Source organism: Canis lupus, chromosome 11 (genome assembly GCF_003254725.2).
Source record: "Canis lupus dingo isolate Sandy chromosome 11, ASM325472v2, whole genome shotgun sequence".
Taxonomy (NCBI): domain Eukaryota; kingdom Metazoa; phylum Chordata; class Mammalia; order Carnivora; family Canidae; genus Canis; species Canis lupus.
The window spans coordinates 57,811,491-57,839,428 of record NC_064253.1 but is presented as its reverse complement, the minus strand read 5'-3'; the positions used below and the strand labels follow the sequence as shown (position 1 = coordinate 57,839,428).

General features: G+C 37.8%; 1 protein-coding gene and 1 long non-coding RNA gene across 3 annotated transcripts in view; one reads left to right on the top strand and one right to left on the bottom strand.

Annotated features, from left to right (window-relative positions):
- The window catches only part of GRIN3A (glutamate ionotropic receptor NMDA type subunit 3A), a 150,285-nt gene that overhangs the window by 71,677 nt on the left and 50,670 nt on the right, over positions 1 to 27,938 (top strand). For both annotated transcript variants that reach the window (XM_025432653.3, XM_025432654.3), the window contains exon 4: positions 25,667 to 25,812. In XM_025432653.3, the coding sequence (XP_025288438.3) occupies positions 25,667 to 25,812 (146 nt within the window). The remainder of the gene's footprint in view (positions 1 to 25,666; positions 25,813 to 27,938) is intronic.
- LOC112650033 (uncharacterized) lies at positions 4,858 to 6,839 on the bottom strand. Its single transcript, XR_003129888.3, has 4 exons — positions 6,658 to 6,839; positions 6,275 to 6,341; positions 6,002 to 6,139; positions 4,858 to 4,987 (listed from the first exon to the last, which is right to left on the bottom strand). It is a non-coding gene; the product is annotated as an uncharacterized LOC112650033 (long non-coding RNA).

Genomic DNA, 27,938 nt, shown 5'->3' with positions numbered 1-27,938 from the left:
TATTTTACCTGTCATATTAGGAATCTTTTACTGATTCTCAATCTTGGTCGAAGTACGTTAAGACTGACACCAGCATTACTGCTATTGGGAGGGTAGGTTGGTAAAATAGTTCATAAATCAATTTGGCCATTTCTGTCAAGACCCTTGAAGGGGGTTAGGCCCTTTCACCCTTGACTTCTACTTCTAGGAATCTATGCAAATGAAGTAACTTAATATATGAACAATAATTTATTACAAAGATTCATTGCTTACTCAGAATAACAAAAAATTAGAAACCATGTAAATATCCAACAATAACACAATTAATGCATTATAATATTCCTATGTACTATAAAAATGTAGCCAATAGAGATGATTTTGAAAAGCTTTTAGAATGTCAAAAAAAATCGTACACCTGAAACTAGTATAATAATATATGTCAAACCATACTGCAACTAAAAAGTTATAATAAAAATGTTTTAATTAAATATCAAAAATCAAAATATAAGAGGAAGTGAAAAGTTGGGATAAAAGCTATATACTGGATAAGGAGAAGGAGAAAGGAGAAAGACCTAGAAGGAAATATAGCACAGTATTAACAGCACTGGTATCTGAGCAGTGTTATTACAAGAGATATTTATTTCATTTCCACTCCATATTTTCTACAGTGTTCATGGAATATTGATGTGATGAGGAAGTTCATAATAAACCAAGTAAGAATCAGAATAATTTAGATAAGAGACAGTAGTCACAACAGCAGTGTAGGCTCCACATGCAGTGCAGCTGTCGGCAAACTTTCAAGTCCAGGCAGGTTGAGTTCCTCAATGAGTAGCCCTCCCATAGTAAAACGTTTACATTTTAAGATGTTGTGCTTTCTACAGAAACTTTCAGAAGCAAATTTTCATTCCCACTCAGTTTATTCATAGGAGTTAGAACAATCTGAAATTGTCATATCATCTATTTGTTTACTTGTTAATTGTCCCACTGTGTCCTGCTCACCACTAGAATCTCACAGTGTTGGGTAAACAGTAAATATTCAGTAAATGTTGTTTGATTAATAAATGAATGAAAAATAGTGGCATCATTGGAATAGGGCTATAGTCTCCTATAGGGATTACTTTGAAATCCATGCTTTTGACTCAAAAGCATCATTTAAAATGACCATTTAAAACCATTCTACTACTAGCTGCTAAGGAACATATAGAAGGAAAGCCGCAGTAAGCGACAATGTACTCTATGATACAAGGAACAAAATTCTGGTTTTGGACAGATCTAAGTTTGATGTACTTAATTATATTTAAATTATATTTATTTAAATTATATTTAAATTATAAACTCCATGGGACTGGACACCAGATCTATATAAAATAAAAGACCTGTATCCCTAGAGCCTAAGCATATAGCAACCACTCATGTAGGTAAGTGTTCTGTAAATTATGGATTTGCCATGAGGCCAAGCAGAGGTGATCAACATGTGTCCAGTAGAATAGAGGTAGAAGATAGGAATCCTTTCACTTGCAATTGGAGAATATACCCAGATGAGTTCCAAATTATATCCAAAGAGTGACCTGGACTCTTTGAGCCATGAGTTTGGTACAATCAGATCATCAGAGCAAAGAAAACCTAGGACTATGATGCCCATAGTGGAGCCAAGGATCAGAGTTGTAGATTTCCTTGAATGAGAGCATGAGACTGATAATGCTGCCCCAACCTGGGTGGTTCTGGGTTCCCTGGCAGCAGATTGTGGAGTTGGGTTAGAAACATTTAGTGCTGCAGTAAAGATCAAACACACAGCACCTGACACCTATTGGGAGTTGGACAACTGGATATTTCCCTTCCCTTCCTGACTGTTGTTCAATTGAAAAAATTTTGGAAAACCAAAAAGATTGTGCTATTTCACATTGGTAAATGGAAAAATGAACAAATGAGCATGTGATTGGTTTACTTCCTCATCTACTTCCAAAATATTTTTGAGATGGAGTCTTTTAGAATTTTTTTAAATAACTGCAGTTTTATGACTTTCAAGTAGATACAGTAATTCACACTAAAGCGGCAAAGTGTTAGCAATTAGACACCCTGCTGGATTTGCATTAATGAATGTCTAAGATCACTTCCTTCATTTGAATACAGAGACTGTGCCAAATTTTTGCAAACCTTTCTCTTAAATTAGAAGAAAATTGACTTATAACTTTGTTTACATTTTTAACCTGCTTAGCAAGCACTAGCTTTAAGCATACTTTCTGTACCAATAAATGTATTATAGGATATCTATAAATATCCACATCTTATATAATTATAAACTATGATCAGTACACATGTCTCTCAACTGTGTGTTTGTACACGAATATTTATAATTTAAAAGTTAATAAATGTTCAAGGGACACACGCATTAATAATTAGGGAGAGCTAAATTACTCCAAGCCATTCTTGGACATAATGTGAAAATCTCACAGCTACGCCCTCCAACTGCAAGTGAGAGAGGCTCCCACCTTCTGCCTCTGTCCTCCTGGACACATCTTGGCCACCTCTGCTTGATCTCACAAGCATTCACACCACTCTCATATTAGATGCTAGGGAAGGGATAGAAGGAAATCCCCAGTAGGAGACAATGTAGGGTGATACAAAGGACAAAGTCCCAGTGTTGGATAGGTAAATGTTCGGTGCAACTTAGGTTTGAAGGTTAGCTCTGTGAAGAATCTCATTTTCATGTTCAATAAATATCTCTGTACCTGAAGAAGTTGCAGACAAACCCCGAAGAGGCTTCTTTTATGTCTAAAATACATACTGTAGCTCCACAAACAGTGTGAATTAAGGTGAATATTGGATTTTTATGATGTAGCCTCAACTTCACATTTTGATCCTTAATCAGATCAGGAGCTAGCATGAGCTAACCACCCTGTGTCTCTATCTAGTGACATGTCAGGAAGCTTAACTGTGAGCTCAGCTTCATTGTGAGTTCATTCTGGGAAATTCAGCCAAGTTAGGGCTTGCTTTCCCCAACTGCAACTGCGTACAAGCCTACTCCAGCCAACTACAAAGATACATATATGTAAATATATATATAGGTATATATAGTATATATACAGTGCATACAATGTACATGTGTATATATTATATAGGTGTATATAATGTGTATATAATATCTAATGTATACATAATATATATGATGTTATTTATACTTGAATTCAGAAAGATGTTTTATCAGAATCCATTAATTTTTTCAAACTCAAGAATTTATCATGGCATTTTATTAGGAAGCTGCTACCTTAAAAAATGCCAAATGATAGAAAATTCAAGCAGTGCCAACCAAAACAAGGCTTATTGACGTTTCCTTAAATTATACTTGAACTGGCACTTTTTTTTCCATGCATAATCTAAAGATATAAAATTAATGGAGGTGGCTCTATTGGCAAATAAGAATATTAAGTGAATGTAGGCATATAAATAGATGTATCCCCCGTGATTTACATGTTTAACATGATGATCAATCCTGAGGGTCATACATATGAACCTTCTTACGTATGTATGTATTAGCATTATAATAAGACTTCTGATAGAGTTTCAGGGACAGAAACTGAAAATAGCATCAATAAATAATAATGATAACAATATTTGTTGGATACCAGCCATGTTCCAGGGACTGTGCTAACTGCTTTACTTGAATTTTTCTCATTTAAATTTTACTGCATCCATACAGATGAGGAAACAGGGCTAAAAGAAATTAGCTAGCATGTCCAAGGCCATTTAGCTAATTAATAGTAGAGGCAGGATTCATACCCAACAAAATCTGACTGATTATTCCTACTCAGTGTTTCATTTTCATATGCAGTAAGAATGTTCTTCCCAACATGATGTTTTTTTTTTTAAGATTTTATTTATTTGAAAGAGAGAGAGAGCATGAGTGGGAGATGGAAGGGCAGTAGGAGAGGAAGAGGGGCAATCAGACTCCCCACTGAGTAAGGGGAGCTCGATGTGGAGCCCGATCCCAGGACCCCAAGATCATGAGTTGAGCCAAAGTCAGATGCTGAACCAACTGAGCCACCCAGGTGCCCCCCCCCTGTCACCCCCAGCCCTGATGTATTATAAGTAGACCTTTCCCCACCCCTGGACTTAACCTGGGAAAGCTGCTCACACACAAAGGCCATTCACAGGCAGAGACTGCTGCTGAGGCCAGGGCATTTGAATTTGTGCACACGGTTCATACGGGATGAAGAAGTAAGAGACCCACAGATCCAGGGAGGATTTACTCTCACTCCACCCTCATCACCATCATCACTAATGCCCTACCCAGAGACGTGTTGCAGCAGGAATATGGCTTTCTGGGTACTTCAAAAACTAAGGATGACTTATTTATCCACATCGTGTCTTCCCCCCAGCACCACCGTGGCACACTGTCACAGCCTCAGCCTCAGATGCCACCCTGCTCCCCCACCACCACTCCTGAGAAATGGCAGCCTCTCTTCTCTTGGCTGCAGTTAGGGGTGTTCAAAAGGAGCTGTAATATTCATGTTTGAACCCTGGTGCTAATTAATGTCTGGGAAATCCCTCAAACTATTACCCCACTCTACCTTCAGCACCACTCAACTCATCAATTTTATTCAGAGAAAAGAGAGACTAAATCAGTCTCTATTTATCAAAATATTGTTTGTAGTGTTGAAAGTCTAGAAAGAATCTCTAGTCATTAAGAGGAGATTGGCTAAAGTAGGGCACATTCTTTCAGTGAAATATGTTACTGTTAAGGAAAAAATGGGATATATAGTCAAGTTTTTAAAATGTAGATTATGCAAAATAATCCTATACAATAAAAGTCTGTGAAAACATGCTATTAAAATTTTTAGTTTTACTAAATTGGCACCCTTGTACGAGGGTTGCTCAGCACTAGAATACAATGATATCGAGGGCATCTCTTTCTTCTTGGCACGGGTCCTGAAATTCTCCCAACAGGAAATTTTCCTCCTGGTGGCTCCTATATAATACTGCATTTATTTCAAGATAAGACAAATGTTCCCTGAAAGAGGTGATACCTCTGTTAGTTTCCTGTATGGGTTATTAATTTAGACTAGATAATTCTACTTACCTAGAGAGCAAGGGAAATATATACCATTGGACCATTTGATCAATTTTAGGGAGAAGACACAAACCATCAAATCTGTGGAAGGGTCCAGAAGAGAGGCAGCCAGTCTAGCTTGCTGCCAAGATTCAGTTCCTCCTCACTCTCAACTTCTTAGAGCTGAGGCCACTTTTGCCTCATACTCAGACACAGACCTCTTCTTTACCTTCCCCCCACGGGCTCAGAAACCAATCCCATTCTCATTCAGGGAGAATTTAATATGGCCTGTCTATGTCTTTTCCCCTCAGAAGTGAGGCCCAAGGACCAGCATCTCCAGGGGCTTGTTAGAAATGTAGAACCTCAGGCCCTTACTCAGTCCTGCTGAACCAGAATCTGTATTTTCATGAGATCCCTGGGTGTCTCATTTCCATAGTACGATGGGAGAAACATCACTGTTGACCACTTCCCACGTGACCCAGCATCTGGCACTTTGCTGCTGGCCCCACTCTTACCTTGCAATTCCAGTCAGTGACATGTTCCAGGACCAAATCTGCATCTGTCTTATAATTACTGTCATGTTAATTTCAAGTTTCTAGTGATTTCTAGCTCTGGTCCTCTCCCAACATCTGGGGGATGTTTTGACTCAGAGCCTCAGGCTGCCAGTTACAATTTCAGTCCAGCTGGTAAACATCTTGGATGATGGGCCTATACGGTTTTGTTCTTCACTGTCTACCTGCCTCACCACCAAACTGATTTACACTACTTGGTGCCTCTAGCCAAACCAGCAACACACCAGTCCATCATCTGAAGAATTTCAGAAAAAACTCCCTGGTCTCTGTCCCCAGTCTGCTGTCAATGCAAAAAAGTTCTCTGTATTGCATCTTAAGCCTTTTTACTCTTGTTCTTTCCTCTATGGAGATAGTAACCAGTTTATCAGCTTCTCCTTTGAACTGTGATTAACCCATTTCTCACCCCACTCTTCACATCTTGTGAATCACTTGACAAACCATCGTTTCCAGCGCATCTGGAGGAATGAAAGGCGCTGTCCCTGTATTCACATCACGTTATCGTAGGCATGCTCTTGCACAAGTTCTTATCTACAACAGAGTACTAAAAGAAGAGCAAATATTACATATAGGAAATTCAAGATTTTATCCTGATCCAGCGATTTTCTTTTCACTTTTACATGCTTTTAGAAAATAACCATTATGCTTCTCTAATATGACCAACAAAAGTGACACATACCATTTGTAAAGCACTCCATAGCCTCCCAGATGCTTCAGTCTGGCACCTCAGTTTTGCCCCTACATCTCTGCAGCAGAAAAGGCATTTATTTAATAGAAATAAAGACAGAGGCTAAGAAGAGTTAAGTGATTAAGTGATTTTTTTTCCAAAGTTCAAGCTGCTACTTAAACCCACGCTTCCTAAGTTCAGATCCATCATGATTTCAATACAATGTGCTGCCTCATATAAACTATATTCAAAAACTTATTAAGTGTACAAGGGTAGCCCCCAAAGTTTGGTCAGCATTTCAGGAATGTAATTTGAGGAAAACAATGATCAGAGCAAATAAGAAATTCATAATACATTTATTTACTGTTTGATATAGATCAAGTACTGTGAATTACCTTGAGTTTTTGGATGGTTTAAACTTTCAGAAAGCTGAATATTTTGCAGGTCAAAAAATGCAATCAAACAGCCAGTGTACTAAGAGCCAATCTGAAGTCCAAGAATGCACAATACATTTTGCTTTGTGTCATGTACCAAATGACTAATAGGCAGCAGGGGCTTTCAGGGTTATAATTTTAGCTCAAGGTTCTGGTAACTACATGAAATCCTTGAGTGGTTTATGATATCATAAGGTGAAATTATAGCTCCCCATGGGCAAGAGTTGTTGAAATGCTTTCAGCCATTGAGTACCATAACTAGCCTGTTCTCTACAGCAATTATAGGGAAAACTATTTTAAATGCCTACTCATATTGACTAATGACTTTAAACGTAGGAATTATTTTTTAAAACGAGAATGGCAGGCAATTCATTCATCCCACCATTCCATAATTATGTATATATCACCATATATCTGCCACTGAGACAAAGACTGGGGTTATAGCAACAGACAAGTCCGATCCCTAGCCCTGCCCTCAGAGAACTTTCATTTTAGCAGAGGAACCAGACATTAAATAACCACAACTCTGATATAAATGTTATGCTGATGAATAGAATGTTATGCCAATGTATTAACAGGAACCCGACCAACTGGGAAGGGAAGGACACAATCAAAGTAGGCCTCCTTGAGGAAGTAAACAGAACTAAACTCTGTATATCGGGTCAGAATCATAAAGGATAAGGAGAGGGCAAAGCTTCTTCTTAGCAAGCACATATTGAGAGTGAGATATTAAGACCTTGAAAGGAAAGCACAGAAATCTAATCTACTTCCCCCCCTCCAAATGGTAAGAACAGCTGTGTGGATATGCTAGAGGAAAAAGTGAAAGAGAATCAGAAAATAATGACCTTGAGCATATTGTGCTAATTGAGATAAGTCAGACAGAGAAACACAAGTACTGAATGATATCACTTATATGTGGGATCTGAAAAAAATCAAACTTGTAAACAACAGACAGTAAAATGGTGGTTACCAGGGAATGAGAGGTAGAGGGAATAAAATTGATGTTTTCAGAGGGTGCAAACTTGTAACAAGCAGTAAATAAGCCATAGAGATCTAATGCACAGTATAATAATATAGATAACAATATTGTAGTGTCACTCTGTACTGTGATAAATATCACTATGATGGCAATCATTACAATATATAAATGTATCAAAGTAACACATTGTACACCTTAAATTTTCACAATGTTCCATGTCATGTGTATTTGCTAAAAAAATTAATGTAGTATAGTAAAATGCATATACATATTTCTCATTTTATATATGCACATATATACAAACATGTGCATATATGTTCTGTATAATATAATGTATGTATATGTGATATATGTGTGCATGAGAAGTATATGGTATATACATACGTTTTATATGTGTGCATAGATGTGTATATATACGTGTATGTGCACCAGAGCAGAATTTGCAATGAGAAAACATCAGGCCATTTTTTATAAAATGCCTCACCTCCAATTGCAAAAGAAAAGAATAAGATTCAAAGACTATAGAGACGGCACCTGGGTGGCTCAGTGTTTGAGCATCTGCCTTTGGCTCAGGGCGTGATCCCGGGGTCCTAGGATCAAGTCTCATATTGGGCTGCCCACGAGGAGCCTGCTTCTCCCTCTGCCTATGTCTCTGACTCTCTCTGTGTGTCTCTCATGAATACATAAATAAAATGTTAAAAAAAAACTATAGAGATAATATTTAAGGGATAACTAATTAGGATGAAAAAATTAGATAAGATCATAAAATATTGTGTTGCCTGAAACTAATATAACACGGCAGGTTAACTATACTGGAATTAAAATTCAAAAAATAAAATAAAATAATGTGTTGAATGGAACAATAATAGGTCCCAGATTCTAAAAGAGATGAACAAGAGGTTATTTAATGTGAAACAATCACCTAGTGAAGATGTCATTCATTTTGGAGAATATAAAGTTTGCCACCAAATGGAAAAGGCAGGAAAGAGTTCTGGACTGCACAAGTCATCTCTCAATATTTTAATATCATTTCAAAAATTAAATTATATTGTTTTAAGTGACAATATAATTTTCATTTGTATCACTTTATATATACGTATTTTTTATATTGTGAGGAGGTACAGTGACAGAGCTTTAGCATAAATATCAATAAATCATCTAAAATCATACACATTAAATGAAAATTATATACAATACAGATTGTATTTCAGAATATCTAAGAATAGGTAGGAGGAGAAAACAAATTAGAGACATAAAGCAATAGGACAAGATACTTACTTAAACACATGCCCCAAATTCTAGAAAGAAATCCTTAGGTATATAGGAAGAATTGGTTTTGCTTTTACGGAAATTATTAGTAATTCTACTCCCTAAAAGTTGGTTCCACTAAGAAAGTGACATTTTTTAAAAAAGTCTCAACAAGTGCCATTTACAAGAGATACTTAAAACACCCGAGCTTGGGCACCTGGGTAGCTCAGTCAGTTAAGCATCCAATTCTTGATTTTGGCTCAGGTCAAGATCTCAGCGTTGTGAGATCAAGTGCCATCATGGGGTCCACACTGGGCTTGGAGTCTGCATAAGATTCTCAATCTCTCTCTTTTCCTTCTGCCCCTTCTCCCTCTTAAAAAAAAAAAAAAAGAAAAGAAAAAGACCTTGGCTAAAAACTTAAAAGCTTGATTACTATAGTTCAAAAAAGATAGAAATTATTTAAGTGTATTTTGTTACCTTAGAGTTCATCATAAATTTTACAATAGTAAAAGTAACCTAAATATTTATTTCCTCTCTGAAAATCTGTGTGCCAACCAAGCATTACAATGAAACTGTGAATACAAATATTTTAACCATTTCACAGTAAATGCTATAACATAGTTATATGAAGAAAGAATCTAGCTGACGTCTGAGACAAGTGTCACATAATGACTGAAGTGTTAATAGCCATTCGTACATGGAATTTTTTATGCATTCATATTACTTGGAGTAAAAATGAACAGCATTTTCCAAATACAATAACTCAAGAATAAATGGAAACATTTGTGCACATGTTTGTTTCATTTTTTAAAATCACCTTGGGCTGAGTCAAACTATGGAAAATTTTAGCTCAAACGAAAATTCTTCCTCCCCCCATTCCCCCTTAAAAAATCACAAGGATGTGAAAACGGGATTATAATGGAAGCTGTCTTGCAACATTAACTGCAGTGTTCATTCTCCTAAAAGCCATAATTCATGGCTGTTCTACAGCCTTTTTCTTTTAGCAATTATGCATATTAGAGGAAAGTTTGAATATATAAAAACCAAATACTGATAGAAAACCAAGCCTCACAAAAGACATATTTACTTGACTATTTTGTAGTGAAGGAAAATATGAGAGCTCACCAGCCTGCCTAAGCCCCAGGTGCCCCTGGTCCAAGGAGGTCTGGAAAAGCATGAAAACCCCAGCCATAGGGCATTGCACAGCATTTACTGTCTAGCATCCATAATCAACTGGTGGTCACTTGCTTCACTAGGGGACAGTGCCTTCAGTGGGAGGAGGATGTTGACAACTACTGGCTGTCTGGGGAATTCAATACAAAGCTTCCTCTTCTAAATAGACAAAGTGCTACAAAGAATACCTCAAACCTATTCCTCCTCCTTTCAATTTCTCTTCTCTCTCTCTCTTCTGAGGTTTATAGGGTAACATGAAAGCAGCTCATGAGAATTGCCCCATGCCATTTTGATTATATATTTCCAGAACCTAGTGCAGAGCCTGGCACTTGATAAATATTTGCCACCAAAAAAAGAAAAGAAAGAAAGAAAGAAAGAAAGAAAGAAAGAAAGAAAGAAGAAGAAAGAAAGAAAGAAAGAAAGAAAGAAAAAGAAGAAAGAAAGAAAGAAGAAGAAAGAAAAGAAAAGAAAGAAAAGAAAAGAAAAGAAAAAAAAACCCACAGTAAAAGTTCTCTAAATTCTGTTTCAAGTCAGAAAACTTCCATTTGAGTCTTATCTCTGCTATATAACTGGACTTCGTGATCCTGGACAAGGTACTCAACCTCTAAACCTCAAATTCCTCACCTAAGAAATAGAAATGAAAACAATACCTACTCCTGGCATGGTCCTTAGGCAGTTAGGAGATATTGCATATATAAAATTCCTGAGCGGAGTGCTGGCCTCTGACAGTGTTCTATGATTATTTGCTAAATCTAAATTCTCCAGAGTTGTAGATAACCATAATCCCAGGGTTGTAGATGACTGGATGAATGAAGAAGGACAAATTGTATCTAATACAAGGACTGAGGATGTACGCTGGTTACTTTTCTTAGACCTCTAACAGTAGGCCAAGACCAAATGCATCCTTGACTTCTCCAGGAAGAATTACAGCCAACATTCATGGCACTCAGGATTTATGCTTTAACATTCATCTTTAAAATAAAGCCTGTGACCATTTTTAATGGGAAATCTCAGAAGAAGCCCAGAAGTATTACCAAGGAATTTGAAATTTATTTGTAGAATTTACAGACTTATAATAGCCCTCCGAGCAAGTAGCATAAATTTTAAAATCTGAAAGGAACACACACACACACACACACACATACACGCACACATATATACAGGATGAACTTATTGTGCCCCCTCGTTATCAGATTAATAAATCATCCAGCAAGTTATTCTCCATGCCTAGAGTTAGTGGAAGATATAAAGGGCAATGCATATAATTTTTGTCCTCATAAAATGTGTAATCAAGTTGAGATTAAAACACCACGGAAAACAGGAGAGGAAGTGTGTTCACCATTAAGTACTCAGTGGGGATATCAGTATTCCTGACCGCCCTATTAGAAGTGGCCTCTCCACCTGACTTTCTATCGCATCATACCATTTTTTTCTCTTCAATTGATCACTAATCTGTAATTATCTGGTTTGCTTTTTTTAAAGATTTTATTTTTTTGTTTGAGAAAGATTGAGAGCACAAGCCTGGGAGGGGCAGAAGGAGAAAGACGAGCAGATTCCCCACTAAACTGAGAGGGGATCCAAAGTTGGGACTTGATCCCAGGACCATGAGATCATGACCTGAGCCTAAGGCAGATGCTCAACCACTGAGCCACCCAGGGGCCCTTCTGGTTTGCTTTTTGTTAATTGTTTTTCTCTATAGGGGTAGACACCTTTTCTATATTATTAATCCTAGTGACCATCAACTAGAACAGGGTATATATGACATATATATATGTGCTCAATCAATGAATTCTTTGTTCTTCCTATCACCTGACCCAGGAATTCTAACTTAGATGGCAGGCAAGACTAAATCAGAAATATGCTTGAAAACTTTTAGCAAGAAATCATTTCTTTTTCTCTGTTCTTTCTACCAATTAATATAATTCCAAAAATAATGATGAGACATTGAGCTGGTTTCTAAAACAGTTCAAGGAAACTCATATTCCCTTAAGAAATAGATTCAAGTAAACCACTAATCGTGCCACACAATTTTTAGTGAAATAATAAAAATATGTAAAAGAGAGAAGTAGCTCCCACAAGGATAGTTAACTCTTCCTTGGGAAGATCAGAGAGGCTTCTAAAAGGAAATGTATCTGATCTGGATTTTCTAGGAAGACTAGGAGAAGGGAAATGGGAACTCCAGACAGAGGTAATGTGTGCAAAGGCAAAGTTGGGCCAGATGACATAGGCTCAAAGACAGAAGATCTTAGTTAAATTTCTGGATCCTCATTTATAGTTGTTACCACTCTGTCATTTATCTCTTACTACAATAATGCCATATAACAAATCACACAACACCAGTGGTATACAACAAAAACATTTACGTAGCTCTCAAATTTGCAAGGTTCAGAAGACCTTAGTATGGGCTCACTTACATATTGAGGGGTCAGCTGTCTGTTGGCTGATCTAGGGTTTCCTCAGTATTTGGTAAGGTTACTTGGCTCTGTTCCACATATCTCATCCTCCAGCAGGCTAACCCGGGGTGTGTCCTTCTTATGATGATAGCAGAGGGCTATAGCAGAAAGGTAAAAGCATTTTTCCAGAACTGTGCTTACATCATTTCTGCTAACATTCCAATGACCAAAGTAAGTCACCTGGGCAGAACCAGAGTCAAAGAGGGAGGATACTCACGATGACATGGCAAAGGGAGGACTTGGAGCCATGAATACAATTAATAGGCTGTATACACTTAATGTCTCTAGAGTTTAGTTTCCTCGTCAATGAATGGAGAATACAACAGTTCCTCTCTGTTAACATCCCAGGGTTTGGAGGAGGATATGTATAGAAGGTGTTTTTAAAGTTCTTTAGCTGAGAATAAATAGAGAAATAACAAAGAAAGTTACCTTGGAAATCTAAGCAATCAGTGGTTAGACACACCAGGTAGCCACACATTTAAACTTAAACTTCTGTTTCATGTTCCTTAAACAAAACAATCATCTCAATCAAGGCTAGTACATTTTCTAGGCTCTAATCAAAAAAGGACATCTAAATGCCAAATTCAGTCCTGTAGAACTCAAGGTAAAAACAAGAATACCCATGATAACCACTAAAATATCAGCAATAGCTACTTTTAGAGGAGGCAGTAGAATCAGGGAGGAAAAAGAGATACTATAATGTTTTATGCCATGAAACTTCTGTTTGCATTTTACAGTGAGAATAGATTTGTATATTACTTATAGCATTAAATAAATGAATATGCTTTTGATTTTTTTTCAGAAAGTGAAACTAGCTAAGTTTTCTCATAATTACCATTTCAACAGTTTAAATGTTAATCCAGATATTCAAGGTTGTTTATGTTCACTTTTCATTCTTCAATATCTATGTATTCACTGAACATTATTTTAATTTGCAACTTACATATTCTCAAGAGTCCAGGAAGCTAGGTTCTTTTCTCAATTTTGCCATAGTTAAGTCTGTGGTCTTGGGTTCTTCTTTTTTTTTTAAGATTTTATTTATTTATTCACGAGAGACACAGAGAGAGAGGCAGAGACACAGGCAGAGGGAGAAGCAGGCTCCCGACTGGGAGCCTGTTGCGGGACTCGATCCCAGGACCCCAGGGTCACGCCCTGAGTGGAAGGCAGAGGCTCAACTGCTGAGCCACCCAGGCTTCCCGGTCTTGGGGTTATTCATGTAACCTTGGTCAACTCTAGTTTCTTCATCTGCAAAATTAAAGGATTAAATTAAATAAATTATTATTTATTAAATAATAAAATTAAGTGGTTAATTAATTAATTAAATGGTTCTAACATCACCTTAAGTCTAGCATGCTGTAATTCTGGGAAGAAAATGATTCATTTGCAAATGAGCCTCCTTATCTACTACCAGTCAGAATATGAAACAAACAAAAATAATTCTAAAAGTAGTGAATTCTAAAAGGAAGTATTAATTCAAAGTTTAATCAGTAAACAGATTTTTAAATCAATATTTTTCATTAAAAAGTTCATTATTTTTAATGTATACTGATGTAACAGATGATGATTTTTAAAACAAATACCTTCCACTTACAACTACTTTTTTAAGCTGATGAAATACATTTAATTTGTTTTAAAACGTATGCTTTTTAAACTTTGCAAGTTCTGAGTTAGCTTTTGTCTTTTCCTTCTCTATATTATGGGCATATTCACTCATCAAACACTCACTACACAGGGATCCCTGGGTGGCTGAGCGGTTTGACGCCTGCCTTTGGCCCAGGGTGGGATCCTGGAGTCCCAGGATCGAGTCCCGTGTCGAGCTCCTGGCATGGAGCCTGCTTCTCCCTGCCTCTCTCTCTCTCTCTCTCTGTCTCTCTCTCTCTCATGAATAAATAAATAAAACTTAAAAAAAAAAACACTAAACATTTATTTCTACTATCTAGTTACTAGACACAGTTCATGGATCTGTTCTTCCAGTTTGCACCAAGCCAGCTTCTGCATAAGAATTATAAATTCATTTCATTCTCTTAATTTATTTGCTGCTAGGATTACTCAAGATGGTGGAATCAGAACTCACATTCAGGTTAAGTGTCAGAGGCCACACACAAGTAGTATGTTAAATGCACGTATGACATAGCTCCACTTAGCTCTTTATAATCTTGGCCAAATTGCTTAATCTTGCTGATCCTCATATTTCTCAACTGCAAACTTTATGAATCATCACATGATTTTTTTTCTTTCTTACTTTTACATGAAAATTTCTCAAATTTGCAGAAGAGAGAGAAAGAAAATGCCTTTTTAACTCAGCTGACTGCTGCCCTCTGATGCTTAGCTCACAAAGCAAAATGCTACTTTGGTTGTGCTGCTCTTGTGATTCATTTAACAGGAGCAAATGTGCTGAACAGAAAAGAAAGATAAGCAAACACCGGCTCAGTCATAAACTGGGAGGTAGTCTCAAGTGGAAAAACTGGGAGCAATGGTACAGGCAAGATGCCCTGGTAGGGAGAGAGCCATCTTCTCCTGGATACATTTGTTCAGAATAAATACTTGAATCTTTGAGAGCCCCTTCACCGTAAGAGCTCGATCACTGATTCCCTGAGCTCCAGAGGAAAGACAGATTGCCTGTTCAGCTGTGGCAAATAAAATTATTGGATATAGCCCAAGTCACCCCCAAGGGCTAGCCTAGGAGAAAAATAAAGCAGAAGCGAAGGATTTCTCATCTTACTGTATTTGGTATCCTGTCTTTTTGTTTGTTTGATGCTTTGCTTTAGCAGCTTCTCTAAGAGGCTGGTTTCCTGGGCCCATGCTATGGGATTACTGACCTTTAGGCTAAACTTACTACGGTACTTTTGTACACAGCCCACCCTGAATGAAGTCCAAATTGGACATGCTTTAATATTTAATTCTTCTGAGCTATATAGTTAGATAAAAACTGGCATTAAAGCAAGTTCCTATGCCATAGATTTGGATGGAGTTGTGCCAAAAAGCTTACATCACCAGACTGGAGGTAAATTTATAGCTGTTTTCATTCATTTGCATTTAATCAACCCAGAATTGCTGACTCTAGGTTCAGTGGGGACCTTATTGCCTGCTCATTCTGCAGGGTACAGTACTGCTGGTGATGGGCAATGACTCAAGTGAGAAGTTTGGGTTCCATAGTCTACAGGTCATTTTTCACCTTGAAGTTTGGCTGGATAGCCAGTCAATTATAAAACCAGGGTTATTCTCATGCCATGGCTTAGAGAAATCCTCCCTTTTTCCGTAAAAGGTGTTGGTTCTGACCTCAGCTGACCTGGTTCATGCACTAATTGTGCCGCTTACCGTGGAATCACATCTTTGGCAGAATTATGGTTCTAGACAATTGTGTTATGATCATAATTAAATCCCACTTGAAAATCCCATTAAGACAATATGTTACATGTAGTTGAGTTCTAGAATCATCTGATAAGTGTGTATAACTGACTCCAATAGCATGGGCTGAAGACCCTGGGGAAAGTTATTTCATGTCTCTGAGCTTCATTTCCACATTCATGAACTGGAGTTATTAACAGAACCTACCATATAGGGCTATAGGAAGGCTGAAATGAGGGGCACCGGGGTGGCTCAGCAGTTGAGCACCCGCCTTTGACTCAGGTTGTGATCCCAGGGTCTTGGGATCAAGTTCTACATTGGGCTCCCTGCAATAAGCCTACTTCTCCCTCTGCCTATGTCTCTGCCTCTCTATGTGTGTCTCTCATGAATAAATAAAATCTTTTTTTCAAAAAAGCAAGGCTGAAATGAGATGATGAATGTGGGCAGCCCATATATAATCAGCACAAGAAATGACAGCTATGGGTATTAAGATATTGTTAAGAGCTAATTAAGATCCTATAATCAGCTCTTAGGTCCATGTATAATGGCTAAATTCTTTGAATTAACCATTTTGCAGATAATGGGTCACTGCAGTTAAGGGGATAGCCAGTAAAACCGTAGCAGTTGAGAGCATAAACCATAGAGCTCAGACTGCCTAGCTCTCTCATTTACTAGTTCCATAGTTTAGACAAGTTAGTTGTTCTGTGTTTCAGGATTCTCATCTATAAAATAGATAAGATGATAGAATCATCCTCGTAGGGTTGTAAGTATTTAGAAAGCTAATATGTCTAAAGCATTGAGACAGCGTGTGGCACATGGTGAACTACATCATCGCCACCACCACTGTTGTGATTATGATTATTCCATGCTTCTTCTTTGGAAATACCAGTAGTGTGGGTAGCACCAGTAGTGAAATAATTCGTCTGACATATGAGGGAGAAATGGACTTTGCTCCACAAGATCACTGAAAATAAATTGGGATTAGAAGGGGATTTTGAAGAAGACAATTGGAAGAGTCTCAGTGAACTAAATAAGATCGGCAGTTCCAAATGAATAGAATAAGACATTGAAACCAGGGCTAGAGAAGAAGCCAGAGACTTCCATGAAAGAAAGGAAATAGGAAATAAAGACATAGGTTGAACATTTGTAGTAGAATAGCTACAAATTTCCCTGTAGAAATCCTATAATTCTTTGGTTTGGTCTCTAGCATCTAAAGACTAGATACCCCATGACAATAGGCCCTATCCTTGTATTACTATACATGACACAAATATATTGTGGACTACCAGAGGCCTAGTAAATGAAGACTACAATGCTATTTCATACATGTTGTTGAACAAATTTATTTGTTAAAGAAGGAAATAGAGACCAGAAACTTAATGTGGGCACCTGGCTGCCTCAGTTGGTAGGGCATGTGAGTCTTGATCTCGGGGTTGTGAATTTACATCCTATGTTGGGTATAGAGATTACTTAAAATAAAATTTTTTAAAAAGTCTAGAACTTAGTGGTTTCATAAATAGTAGATGGGGAAATGTTGAATATAGCATACTAAAAAGAAGAAATAATTTTTAACGGCCATATTCATTTGGGGAGGGGATTATCCATTCAACAGGATTATACATTTGAGCTTGATTTAGGGTTTTTCTTTTTTATATGTATAAAGATTTTATTCATTTATTTGACAGAGAGTGAGAGAGCACAAGAAGGAGGGCCAGCAGAGGGAGAGGGAGAAGCAGGCTCCCCACTTCGGCCAGGGAGCCCGATCCGGGGCTCAATCCCAAGACCCCGGGACCATGACCTGAGCCAAAAGCAGATGCTTAACCAACTGAACCATCCAGATGCCTCCCTACCTTCTTTTGAATAAAGATTTTATTCATTTATTTGACAGAGAATCAAAGAGCACAAGCAGGAGGGCCAGCAGAGGAAAATGCTTTTGGGTTTTTCAAGCTCACCTTTGCCTAATTTTTGGGACCTAGAGCAAGTCCCTTCTTCACTTTTCTCATTAAGGACCTAAATTTCTTTACAGAAAGTACTACAAGAGTATGTTTAGATACAAAGACTCTGGAGTCTGACTAAGTTCAGAACCCTCCTATATGCCTTATTGACAGAGTGATCTTGGAGAATTTATTTAAATGCAAGTCTTGGTTTCTTGTGGGAAAGTTGGAGATGGTAGTAAATATGCCCATAAGGTTGTTACGAGGCTTAAAATATATAATCCAAGTTAAGGTTTTAGCACAATGCTTGACATATAGAGAATGCCTTAATAAATGGAAGCTACCTGTATTATTAGCTATAAAAATAAATAGACTAAATGATCTGTAGCATGTCCTCCAGCCTAGACTCCTTATTTTTATAGCCTCCCCGACTTTGGCATCTCTTTTCAAGTTCAGTACCTAGGCCCCACCAGTAACTCACAGACAGTGGGATTAAGATGGCCAGTGTGGCAGCAGCGACAATGTGTGTGAAGATGTGGGGATGCTAGCAAGGGAAAAGGAGCAGGGTTCAGTCTTCCTACAGCTATTCCTAGACTACCAGATGTGGAGCACAAGCATTTGCCCCCCCCACCAGCCTCCCCCATCATGGGATACACGATGAATGTGTTTGTTTTCGGGAAGCTTGGCCAACCCATCTAGCTTGTTTTTTATCTTTTATGAATAGAACACAAAACCCATCAGACTGCTTGTGCCTTGTGAATGGAACAATATGCATGAATGAGTTTTGTAAATAGCACAGTTCAAATGTTGCTGTTTTTGCTGCTGTTGCTATAATTGTGATTAATACCTTGTTCAAAAACCTGAAGGGTATAGGCTTTCTGTCTTACTTCTTTAAACTGGCACTTGTTTGCATTAAATTGACCATTAGTCTTGAGGAAGCCTATCATATCTATAGCTTTTTTCAGAGAAGAAAAATCTAACCTGAAGGCAGTATAAACTAGAGATTAATAGCACAAGTTCTTTGGATTCAGTTCCTTGGTCTGCCATTTTCTGGTTGTATGGCTTTGGGCAAGTTGCTAAACCACTTTAAGATTCAGTTCCCCCGTCTTTAAAATGGGGATGATGATTGTATGTACCCTAAAAGGATGCTGTAAGGATTAAATGAGGTGATAAATTTAAGATCTTGGCACAGTGCCTAGAATAAAGGAAAGATCCAGTAAGGTTTAGCTATTACCATTATTAAAATAATGAAAGAAATACTATAGGAATCATTAATAACTCCAGTTTTGATGAGATGACAAATACACAAAGTCTACATCTCCAGGATGAGCAATGGGGGAAAGTGGCAAAGTAGAGAATGAAATGAAGGGAAAAGTTCAGCTAGAGTGAATAGATGTGTCCCTGGCCAGTTCTCCCAACTTCAGTCCTTTGGGGACCACCCCAGTAGCACCTGGCCTTGGATTTAAAATTTAATTCCAAATTAACCCAAGCATCATACTAATGCTTTGTTTTGAAATTTTGTGACCAGTTTTTCTATTACTGACTCTAAAAAGAAACAAAGGACTGTAGTAGTTGGGACCCCCTGTTGGAATACTGATACTCCACTTAGCTAGATGTGAGAGATGTGCATAATGCTAAAGCCAAAATCTGTGCAGTGCCAGGAATCCTGCTGAGATTTATCACATCTACCTCTGTTCATTCACCTGCGAAGATGGCATCCCTTAAGTGATGGATGGGTTTTTAGAATAGAGAGTAAAATTTCAAATATGAGAATCCATGAAATAGGTCAATATTGCCATACCATGGGCTGGCAGACATTTTCTATGTGGGCCAGATAGTAATATTTTAGGCTTTCTGAAACCATATAGTTTCTTTCACACTTACTCAACTCTTCTGTTGTAGTACAAGAGTATATGTAGTACATATATGTAAATGAATTGCCATGGCTGTGTTCCAATAAACCTTGATTTACAAAAGCAAGTGGGAGGCCAGAATTGGCCCATACGGCATAGTTTGCTAACCTCTAGACTATACAAGGGATTTGATGCAATGATTCAAGTTGTCAGAAGCATTGGGACTAAAGCTTATAGAAATCAAACATGATGCCAAAGAATGTTGTTGACTAGAGATTACCTGACCTAACATGGAGGGCTTCAGGCAAAAAATGAAGAGAGGAAATAAAATGCTTAAATAAAATGGAGAGCCTAAATTTTGTAGAAGAAAATAAGAATAACATGAAAAAAAAGAATTACAACATAAAATGTATTCAGTAATTCACATGAGAGAAAGACTGAGCGGGGCTCAAGAATGTTGTTTGCAGCCTAATTTTTCTGTATTCCAATGTTCAGAGCACGAGTAATAACTAGGTGAATACACATCCCTTTTGCTGGGAACAGTCTTAGTGTTCCTGTTGTCCCTCTGTGATAATCAATAGTGACCCCTGTTGGAGAAGTGTCCTAGAGTGCAATATAAATTATATAGCCAAAGCTGTAAGAACCAAAATGGTTTTGAAATTGTAGCATAGACAGGTATGTGTTATTTAATGTTAAAATTTGGACAATAACGCAAGTCTATAAAGGCAGAAAATAGTGCTAGGTAGGGTGAGGGCGTTAGATAGGGTGAGGCCTTCAAATCATACAGAGTCAGATTCAAATCTTTATCGCTTTCTGCTGGTCTTATACAATGTGCTAAATCCCCTTGAATCTTAATCTCATATATAATAATAAATAATAAATTTAACAATCTTATCAGATTTAAATGTATTAACATATAGTTAATACATAAAAAATGTTCACTATTACTTCATTATTATTATAGATTCAGGTGGGTAGTTTGATTAGGTGGGGCATAGAGTCATCCTTCCTATACAGAAGATAGGCTTTAAGAGGAGTGACTTCCTTTTCTCTGAAGACATTCAAGCAGGAATTTAACAAGCCCTTAATAGTGATGTTATAAATAAGCCTTGCTACTCAAAGTCTGGTCCATGAACCAAGTGTCAGCATCATCTGGGAGCTTATCAGAAATGTAGACTGTCAGGCGCCAACCTAGCCTTAATGAATCAGAATCTACATCTTAAAGAAACTCCAGCTGGTATGGCCTGCTATAAAGGATTCAGAAACCAGTGGATGATTATGGTAGATGAACTCTGAGACCTTTTAAAGCCCTTTCTGAACTCTGAGACCAATTAAGAATATTCTAGAGTCCACAGGTTTTAAGTGAATAAAATAATGGCATGGGGAGAAGCCATGGTCCCAATAACTACTGCATTCCATTCCACTGGGCAGGTTAACAATGGCCCTTTCCACCCAGTTCCAAAGAACATTAAACCAAGGCTAGTGACTACATTCCACTTATTAGAATACAATCTCAGATAAATATGAATGTGGACCTTGAATAAAAATAACCAACATTAAGACTGTTTTTTAATCTAAAGCATCATATCTCCTTGGACATAGACCCTTGATCATTCCTTGAGTTTGCTTCTGTTTTGTTTTGAGCCACTTCTCTGCTTTCTGCAAAATGCATATCTGATTATTCTCTATGCAGGTGCTCTGGGTAGAGTTCAATATTCCATTAATACTGAACAGTTCACATACAAATAGATAGTTTAACCTTAGATATTTCCCCAAGGCCTGAAGAGGTTGAAACAAATATAAAAAACTAGAAGAGCTGGTGAAATATTTAGCTGAAACTTTAAAGAAATTTTGTTTTTCTCCCTGGGACTTTCTGGTGATGGTTGTAATGCAGCACAACTGCTTTAGCTCTTTGTATACTTTTATCCTGCCCCCTTGATGCAGGCTTTCTGACATCCCTGGCTGCTTGAATTACATACCATGTGGATACACAGGATGGACTATGCTCATCCATTGGGTTGCATCAATTGTTTCTAAGATCCCTTTTCTGATTCCATTATTCTGTGATTGCCTGAGTAGGCCATTGTATTCTTCCACTAGAATCTCACACACGAAAATAAAAAAGAATATATCATTTCAAAAGAATTAAGAATTAAAGGGAAAAACTAACTTTTAAGGGGAAAGAAAGACAACATGAAGTAGGACAAAAGTATCAAGTTTGTAATGTGTCTAACCCAAGGGAATTTTGTTAAAAATAACCAATATTTATCAGGCATCAACTGTGTGCTAAGCAGTGTATTTGTTGCATGATGATAATGATGGTGATATTAGTGATAGTAGCTAACATTTGTTAATGAGTTATGACCACTCAAATGAGATAGGCATGGGCCTTGCCTTCATGGAACTTATAAGCCAACAGGAAAAGTAGACATTGCACAAATAATTCCAAGTTTTATCAATACTATGGCAGGGTGTAATGAGACAGTGTATCAGGTGGCCTAATCTCATCTAGGGGTCAGTGAAACCTTCTCTGGGAAAGCAATATTTAAAAGTTATCTACACAAAGAAAAGGTAAGGTTAAGGAGAAAAAGCGTTCTAGACAGAGTGATGACTATGGGCAAGAACTCTAATCAAGCAAAAAGTATACGTTGGAAGAACTGAGAGAACTGGCTAAAGCTAGAGGACCAAAAGGAGAGTGAGGAGATGAGGCTGGAGAGAAGATAGTAGAGCAAGGTCTTACTGAATCTTGGAGTTCCCATGAGGAGGTCATATTTATCCCAAGGCCAAGGGGGAGCCTCGGATAGGTGTTTAAAAAAGTGGGGGAATGATCAGCTTTGGGCTCTAAGATTGCTCTGACTGGACTAGAAAGGAAGAGAGGAAGTGTGCAGAGGGCAGAAATGATGGTGGCTCGGACCGAAGAGGTGGCAGTGTTTGTAAAACATCTCCAAGGTAGAATGAGGTCCCTGTCAGACTAATAAAAGACTTCCTCCCATTGGAGTCTGGTTATCTGTGTTAGTGTTGAAGGAACTTTCCCTCCTCAAAACCTCAAAACTGTTCCCCTCACAAACATTAGAGCTGAAGGGAGATGTGGAAGCCTATGAGCAAAAGGCAACTGAAAGGCATGGAAAAGAAGAAACACAAAAGACTAGTTCTGCACTGGAATATGAGCCTGAATCTGCTGATTTGTCGCTTTAACTACCCAAACCTCAGTGTCTGAATCTGTAAAACATGAAAATATCTATCTTGCAGGATTATTGTGAGAATTAAACATATCTAATGGGAGACACTGTGAGACACATAAATAGTAAGTTTTGTAATGACCACACCAAGAGTCAGTATGACATAGTATCAGAAGCAGTGTTCACAGTGTTCAAAAGCTTACTATTTTCGATCAGACTGCCTTGGTTCAAATCCCAGATCCAACACTTACTAGCTCTATGACTTTGAGGAAATGACAAACTTTCTGATCTTTAGTTTCTTCATCTATAAAAAGAAGATAATAGAAATACTTCATAGGTTTCTTGGGAGGATTGAAAGAAGTGATGCATGAGAAGTGTTAAATACGATTAAATAAATAGCTAGACCCCATATTATGTATCTGCAAGGTGCTGTACCAGCACAGATAAATAAGCAGTTAATTGTTTTTGTTTCTGTTCTAGACAGGAGGGTAAAGCTAGATAAGACCAAAGATTTCAAAGACAAAGTCTTGATCTAGGCCTTAAAAATGAGTAGGTATTAGGCAGACAGTGTTGTTAGATTTGCCTTGCTCTAGGCACGGGTCTGCAGTTTGCCCCTATGAGAATGCAAAGGGGGATCTAAGGCATAAGGAGAATATTTTAAAAGACTAGTGAGTTTATTCTAATAAGCATCTTCTCTCCAGTTGCTGCCATGAGCTGCAAGGTGGGGCAATGTGGTTGATAATGAGATGAGCTTTGGAATCAGATAGACATGGGTTCAAATTCAGTTCCTCCTATTTCTGTGTGATCTTACACCAGTTACTTTACTTCTCTGAGCTTCAGTCCACTAATATTTAAAAAAGGAAATAATAATAGTGCCCTCTTCATAAAGCTGTTATGAGGAATAAACAAGATAATGCATGTAAAGCACTAAATTCTATGTCTGGCACATAATAAATATTTAGTAAAAGTTGGCTGTTATTATTGTTGATGCCTCATTAAGGTTATGCTGACACAGAACATAAGAATTTGTTCCGTGTATGGAGCAATTACATTAAACACAAAGATATACCTAATCACCTATTCAACAGGGGATCTCCAAAATATATCATGAACAACCAGGTGGTGAGTTCCTATGTGGCAGTGATTGCATAGTTACCTCTGTGGTCCCAGTAACTTTGCAAGTTGTACAAAGTAGGCCTCAATAAATGTTGAATAAATTAGTGAGGAATTTATTCTGCTGATCATAAAATAAAGTTTGTTTTCTATTTATAAACATGAGGTATGTTTCTGTAAATCTATAAATAAGCAAACTGTCATTTCACCACCAGTGGGACAACCATTGTTAATATCTTGATACATTTTTTTCCCAAGGGGTGTGTGTGTGTGTGTGTGTGTGTGTGAGAGAGAGAGAGAGAGAGAGAGAGAGAGAGAGACATAGACATGTTGGAGATCATAACATTTAAAGTAGCTATATAGATATTTTATTTGATCATACTGTACAAGAGATTTTTCTCCATTTGTCATATGAACATTTGCCTTGTTTTATTATATATGCTTAAAAATGATTTAGACATTGCATAATAGTCTATAAGCATGTGCCATGTAATTTATTATTTGTTAATTTATTGCCATATTGTTAGATTTTTGGCACATGACAAAACTAATTCATCTTAAATATAAGTTGTTACATATTCAGTGAGTTCTTAACCTTTTGGGGTTTCATAGAAGAAAATTATAAACATAGTTACATAAGATGCTGCCTACAATTTCAGGAGATTCATAAACTTCACAAAGCCCATCCATGGATTCCTGTCCCAAGACTTCAGGTCAGAAGCAAGGATACCAAATATGTTAACATGAAGCAGAAGAAAAAAGTTCAGGAAACCTAATGTGACAATTGTGGAGAAGTATCCTCTCTAAAATACTCCTGACTACAGGATATTCAACTATCTTTATAACATGGCCCAATCCCAGTTCATTCTTATATTAGAATATTAAGTCTAGATGCTACATTTACACTTCTATACAACTTTCATGAATAATAATGTTGTGTGTGCTATATCTTTTTTATCCTTGGTGACCGAAAGCTTCTACAGAGCTCTAGGTGTGCTACTTCTCTTCACTGTGAAGGTCCTGCACCCTGGATAACCATATTAGAGGGTCTGTCCCTGCTACCCTTCTCCTCTTGACTCCTAACTATTTTACATCCCATTCCATTTGAGCAAATATGTAACATGATTCAGCACTGGAAAATACAGTTATCCTAAAGGAAAGAGAATTTCCTAATTATTCCAAAAATAAATTCAACAAACTTAAACTATAGCAAAAAATGGGTAAACATAAAAAAGCTGTATTTACTACTTTGGGTCAGGTATATTTCAGTCTCAGGATGCAAGGTTTTAACTTGGTCTATGTGTAGTTCTAACCAAGAAGAAGCACAACTTTTATTACCTTTATCCTTTCTCTGATATGTAATTTATAATAATGAGGCTGGTTCTGCATGCCTATTTATAAAATGTCTAATGAATTCTGATAGGTTCTCAGTATACAGCAGAAAACCATTTAATGTTTTCTGTTTGTTGTTTCCATACATTTGCTTCTGAAGATGGAACAATTACTTACATGAAAGCTCGGATATGAAAGAGTATGTCCATATCCGCACATTTCTATGTACATGTTTATGATGCTGTGTGTTTGAAAAATTCTAAATCACTATTTGATTCCAAAGAATGATGAAAGATGAAATTTTTGAAAACAATCCTAAGAATAATTTATATTAAAGACATTTCTTTCGCCCTCATAGCTACATCATCCCTCTCAAGGCTTCCGCTTTGGAACTGTCCGGGAGAGCAGTGCTGAAGATTATGTGAGGCAAAGCTTCCCAGAGATGCATGAGTATATGAGAAGGTACAATGTTCCAGCCACCCCTGACGGAGTGGAGTATCTGAAGTGAGTGTCAACCTCTTGGATCCAGAAAGTTCTCACCAAAAGAAATATCTTAGCTACTGATACATATATAGTATTTGTTGTTGTTGTTGTTGTTTTAATGACAGCTAAATATACCCACTGTGTGTTCAGTATTCCCTCACATTGTGAGACTGAGAAGGCAGTGTGGAATAGTGTGCATTTAATTATGTGACCTAAATTACTAGTTACCTGCATAGGCCCCAGTTGGCAGTAGCTTTGCTCAAAGTGCCAGTGGGGTCATTAGTGTAGCAGATGGTGGGGGAAGTAAATGTTGGCTTGGCATCACTTGAGAAAACAATGGTGCTGAAATGATCAAACACTCAGGGAATGTGGCCAGAGGATAAAGTGTCCCAAAGCAACCCTTTCCTTCACAGTGAATCTCTAAGCCCATGGACTGTCTCCTCTTGCCACAAGGAAATGGAATTTATCTTAGAGATTTCCTGTAGAAAGGAAATAAGATAAAAGGCAGTGATTCCCATGCCTGCATCCTTCTCATCAGAATTTATGAGAAGCAATCAAGAGCAATCACATTGCCATGGCAGATTATCAGAGCCTGTAATTCAGTGAAGCTGAATGCAAAGAAGGGTGGTGCAGTTATGGATCTGCTCATCTCATCTGTCTGGGAAAAGGGAATGAATGGGTCCTGATAAGCACCACAGCATGAGGGTGAGCAGCCCTCTCCCTTGTGCCTGGTAGCCTCAGGACCGTGACATAAATTCAAGCTTCCAACCCCTAAAATCATGCAGCCCCAGAAAACTGGTTTATCTATGGTCAACCACAATAATCTTCCCAATGAACAGAAGGACTTGCCACCTCAAATTCTCTTTTAATAAAGAAGGGAAACAAATAAATAATTGCACAAGACATGAGAGCTATATGTTTCTCAAGAGCTCTGGTGACAGGACCCTAAAACTCCTTATGGACTTTTATAGAGTCTAGAGAGGAAGCCTTGTTTGTGCTCTCAGATTTGCAGTGTTATGTAGGATGTTTAAACACCATGAAATGGCACTTTCAGTTTTTCAGGAACATTAAAATGTTAGAGTCCCTCTCTAACACAGAGTTGAGTGCTCCTTTGCCTTCCAGCCCCTCCTCTGTATTCTCTCCTTCAGGCAAATTCATGCCTGAGAGAGAGAATAAGATGTCAGGGAGATGGCAGTGGCTCCCAGCTAGATAGTAATCACTGTCAGACTGGACTCTTTTAGCAGTATAAAAAGAGTTAGATGAGCCACACTGTGGCTGTCCCCAGTTCCACTCCTCTCAGGGTATTCATTTTTTTTCTGGAGACTTCACCTGAGAAGGCCCCAATACTCAGAGTTGGCCCTGCGTTAGCCTGGAGAGATGAAATCATGAGAAAAGCAGTCAGAGATGAAGAAGCCCAGACCTTAAGGAAGCAACTTGCCCACGATAATATGGTAATATAGCCAGAGTCAGGACTAAAACCACTTGTCTAGAATCCAATCACTGCTTCAGGTTAGTCTAGAAACTGTAACAGAAAAGTAGGTCCTTGATGTTCAAAGAATAGTCCATGTTCCAGCAGAATTCATGCTCCTGTTAGCACTTGGGAATTTGTGAGAAATGCAGACTGTCAGGCCCCATCCCAGAAACTGCATTTTAACAAGCTCTCTAGGTGACTTGCTAATGGAAGTGACTTTGGAATATAGGCAGAACTTAACATTAATGCCCTCTGACTTCTTATCTTTGGGCTTCTTTCTCCATGTTTGGCCCAGTCACTGCCTATGCTCTTAGCCACCACTCCAAGAAACCACAGTCCTCATATTACCCCCTTTGACATCCCAGAGCCCTGACTTGAAGAACACACCTCTATGATTGCCAATGATATGTGTATTATTGTGATATGTGCATTATTTTGTGGTATATGTGTTATTAAAAGAGTTCTCAAAAAGACAGAGCATGATTCTATAATGGGAGAAAAAATTGGAGGCCCTGCCAACTGTAAGGATGATTCAGCCATCTAGAAGCTGCTTATACCTGAATCATACCCAGCCACTTCCTCACCGGTGCAGGGCCCCAAGGGAGTCTGTGAGCTAATTGCTTCTCACCTTCCTATGCAATAGAGACTTGTCATAACTAACTTCACTTTGCAATCC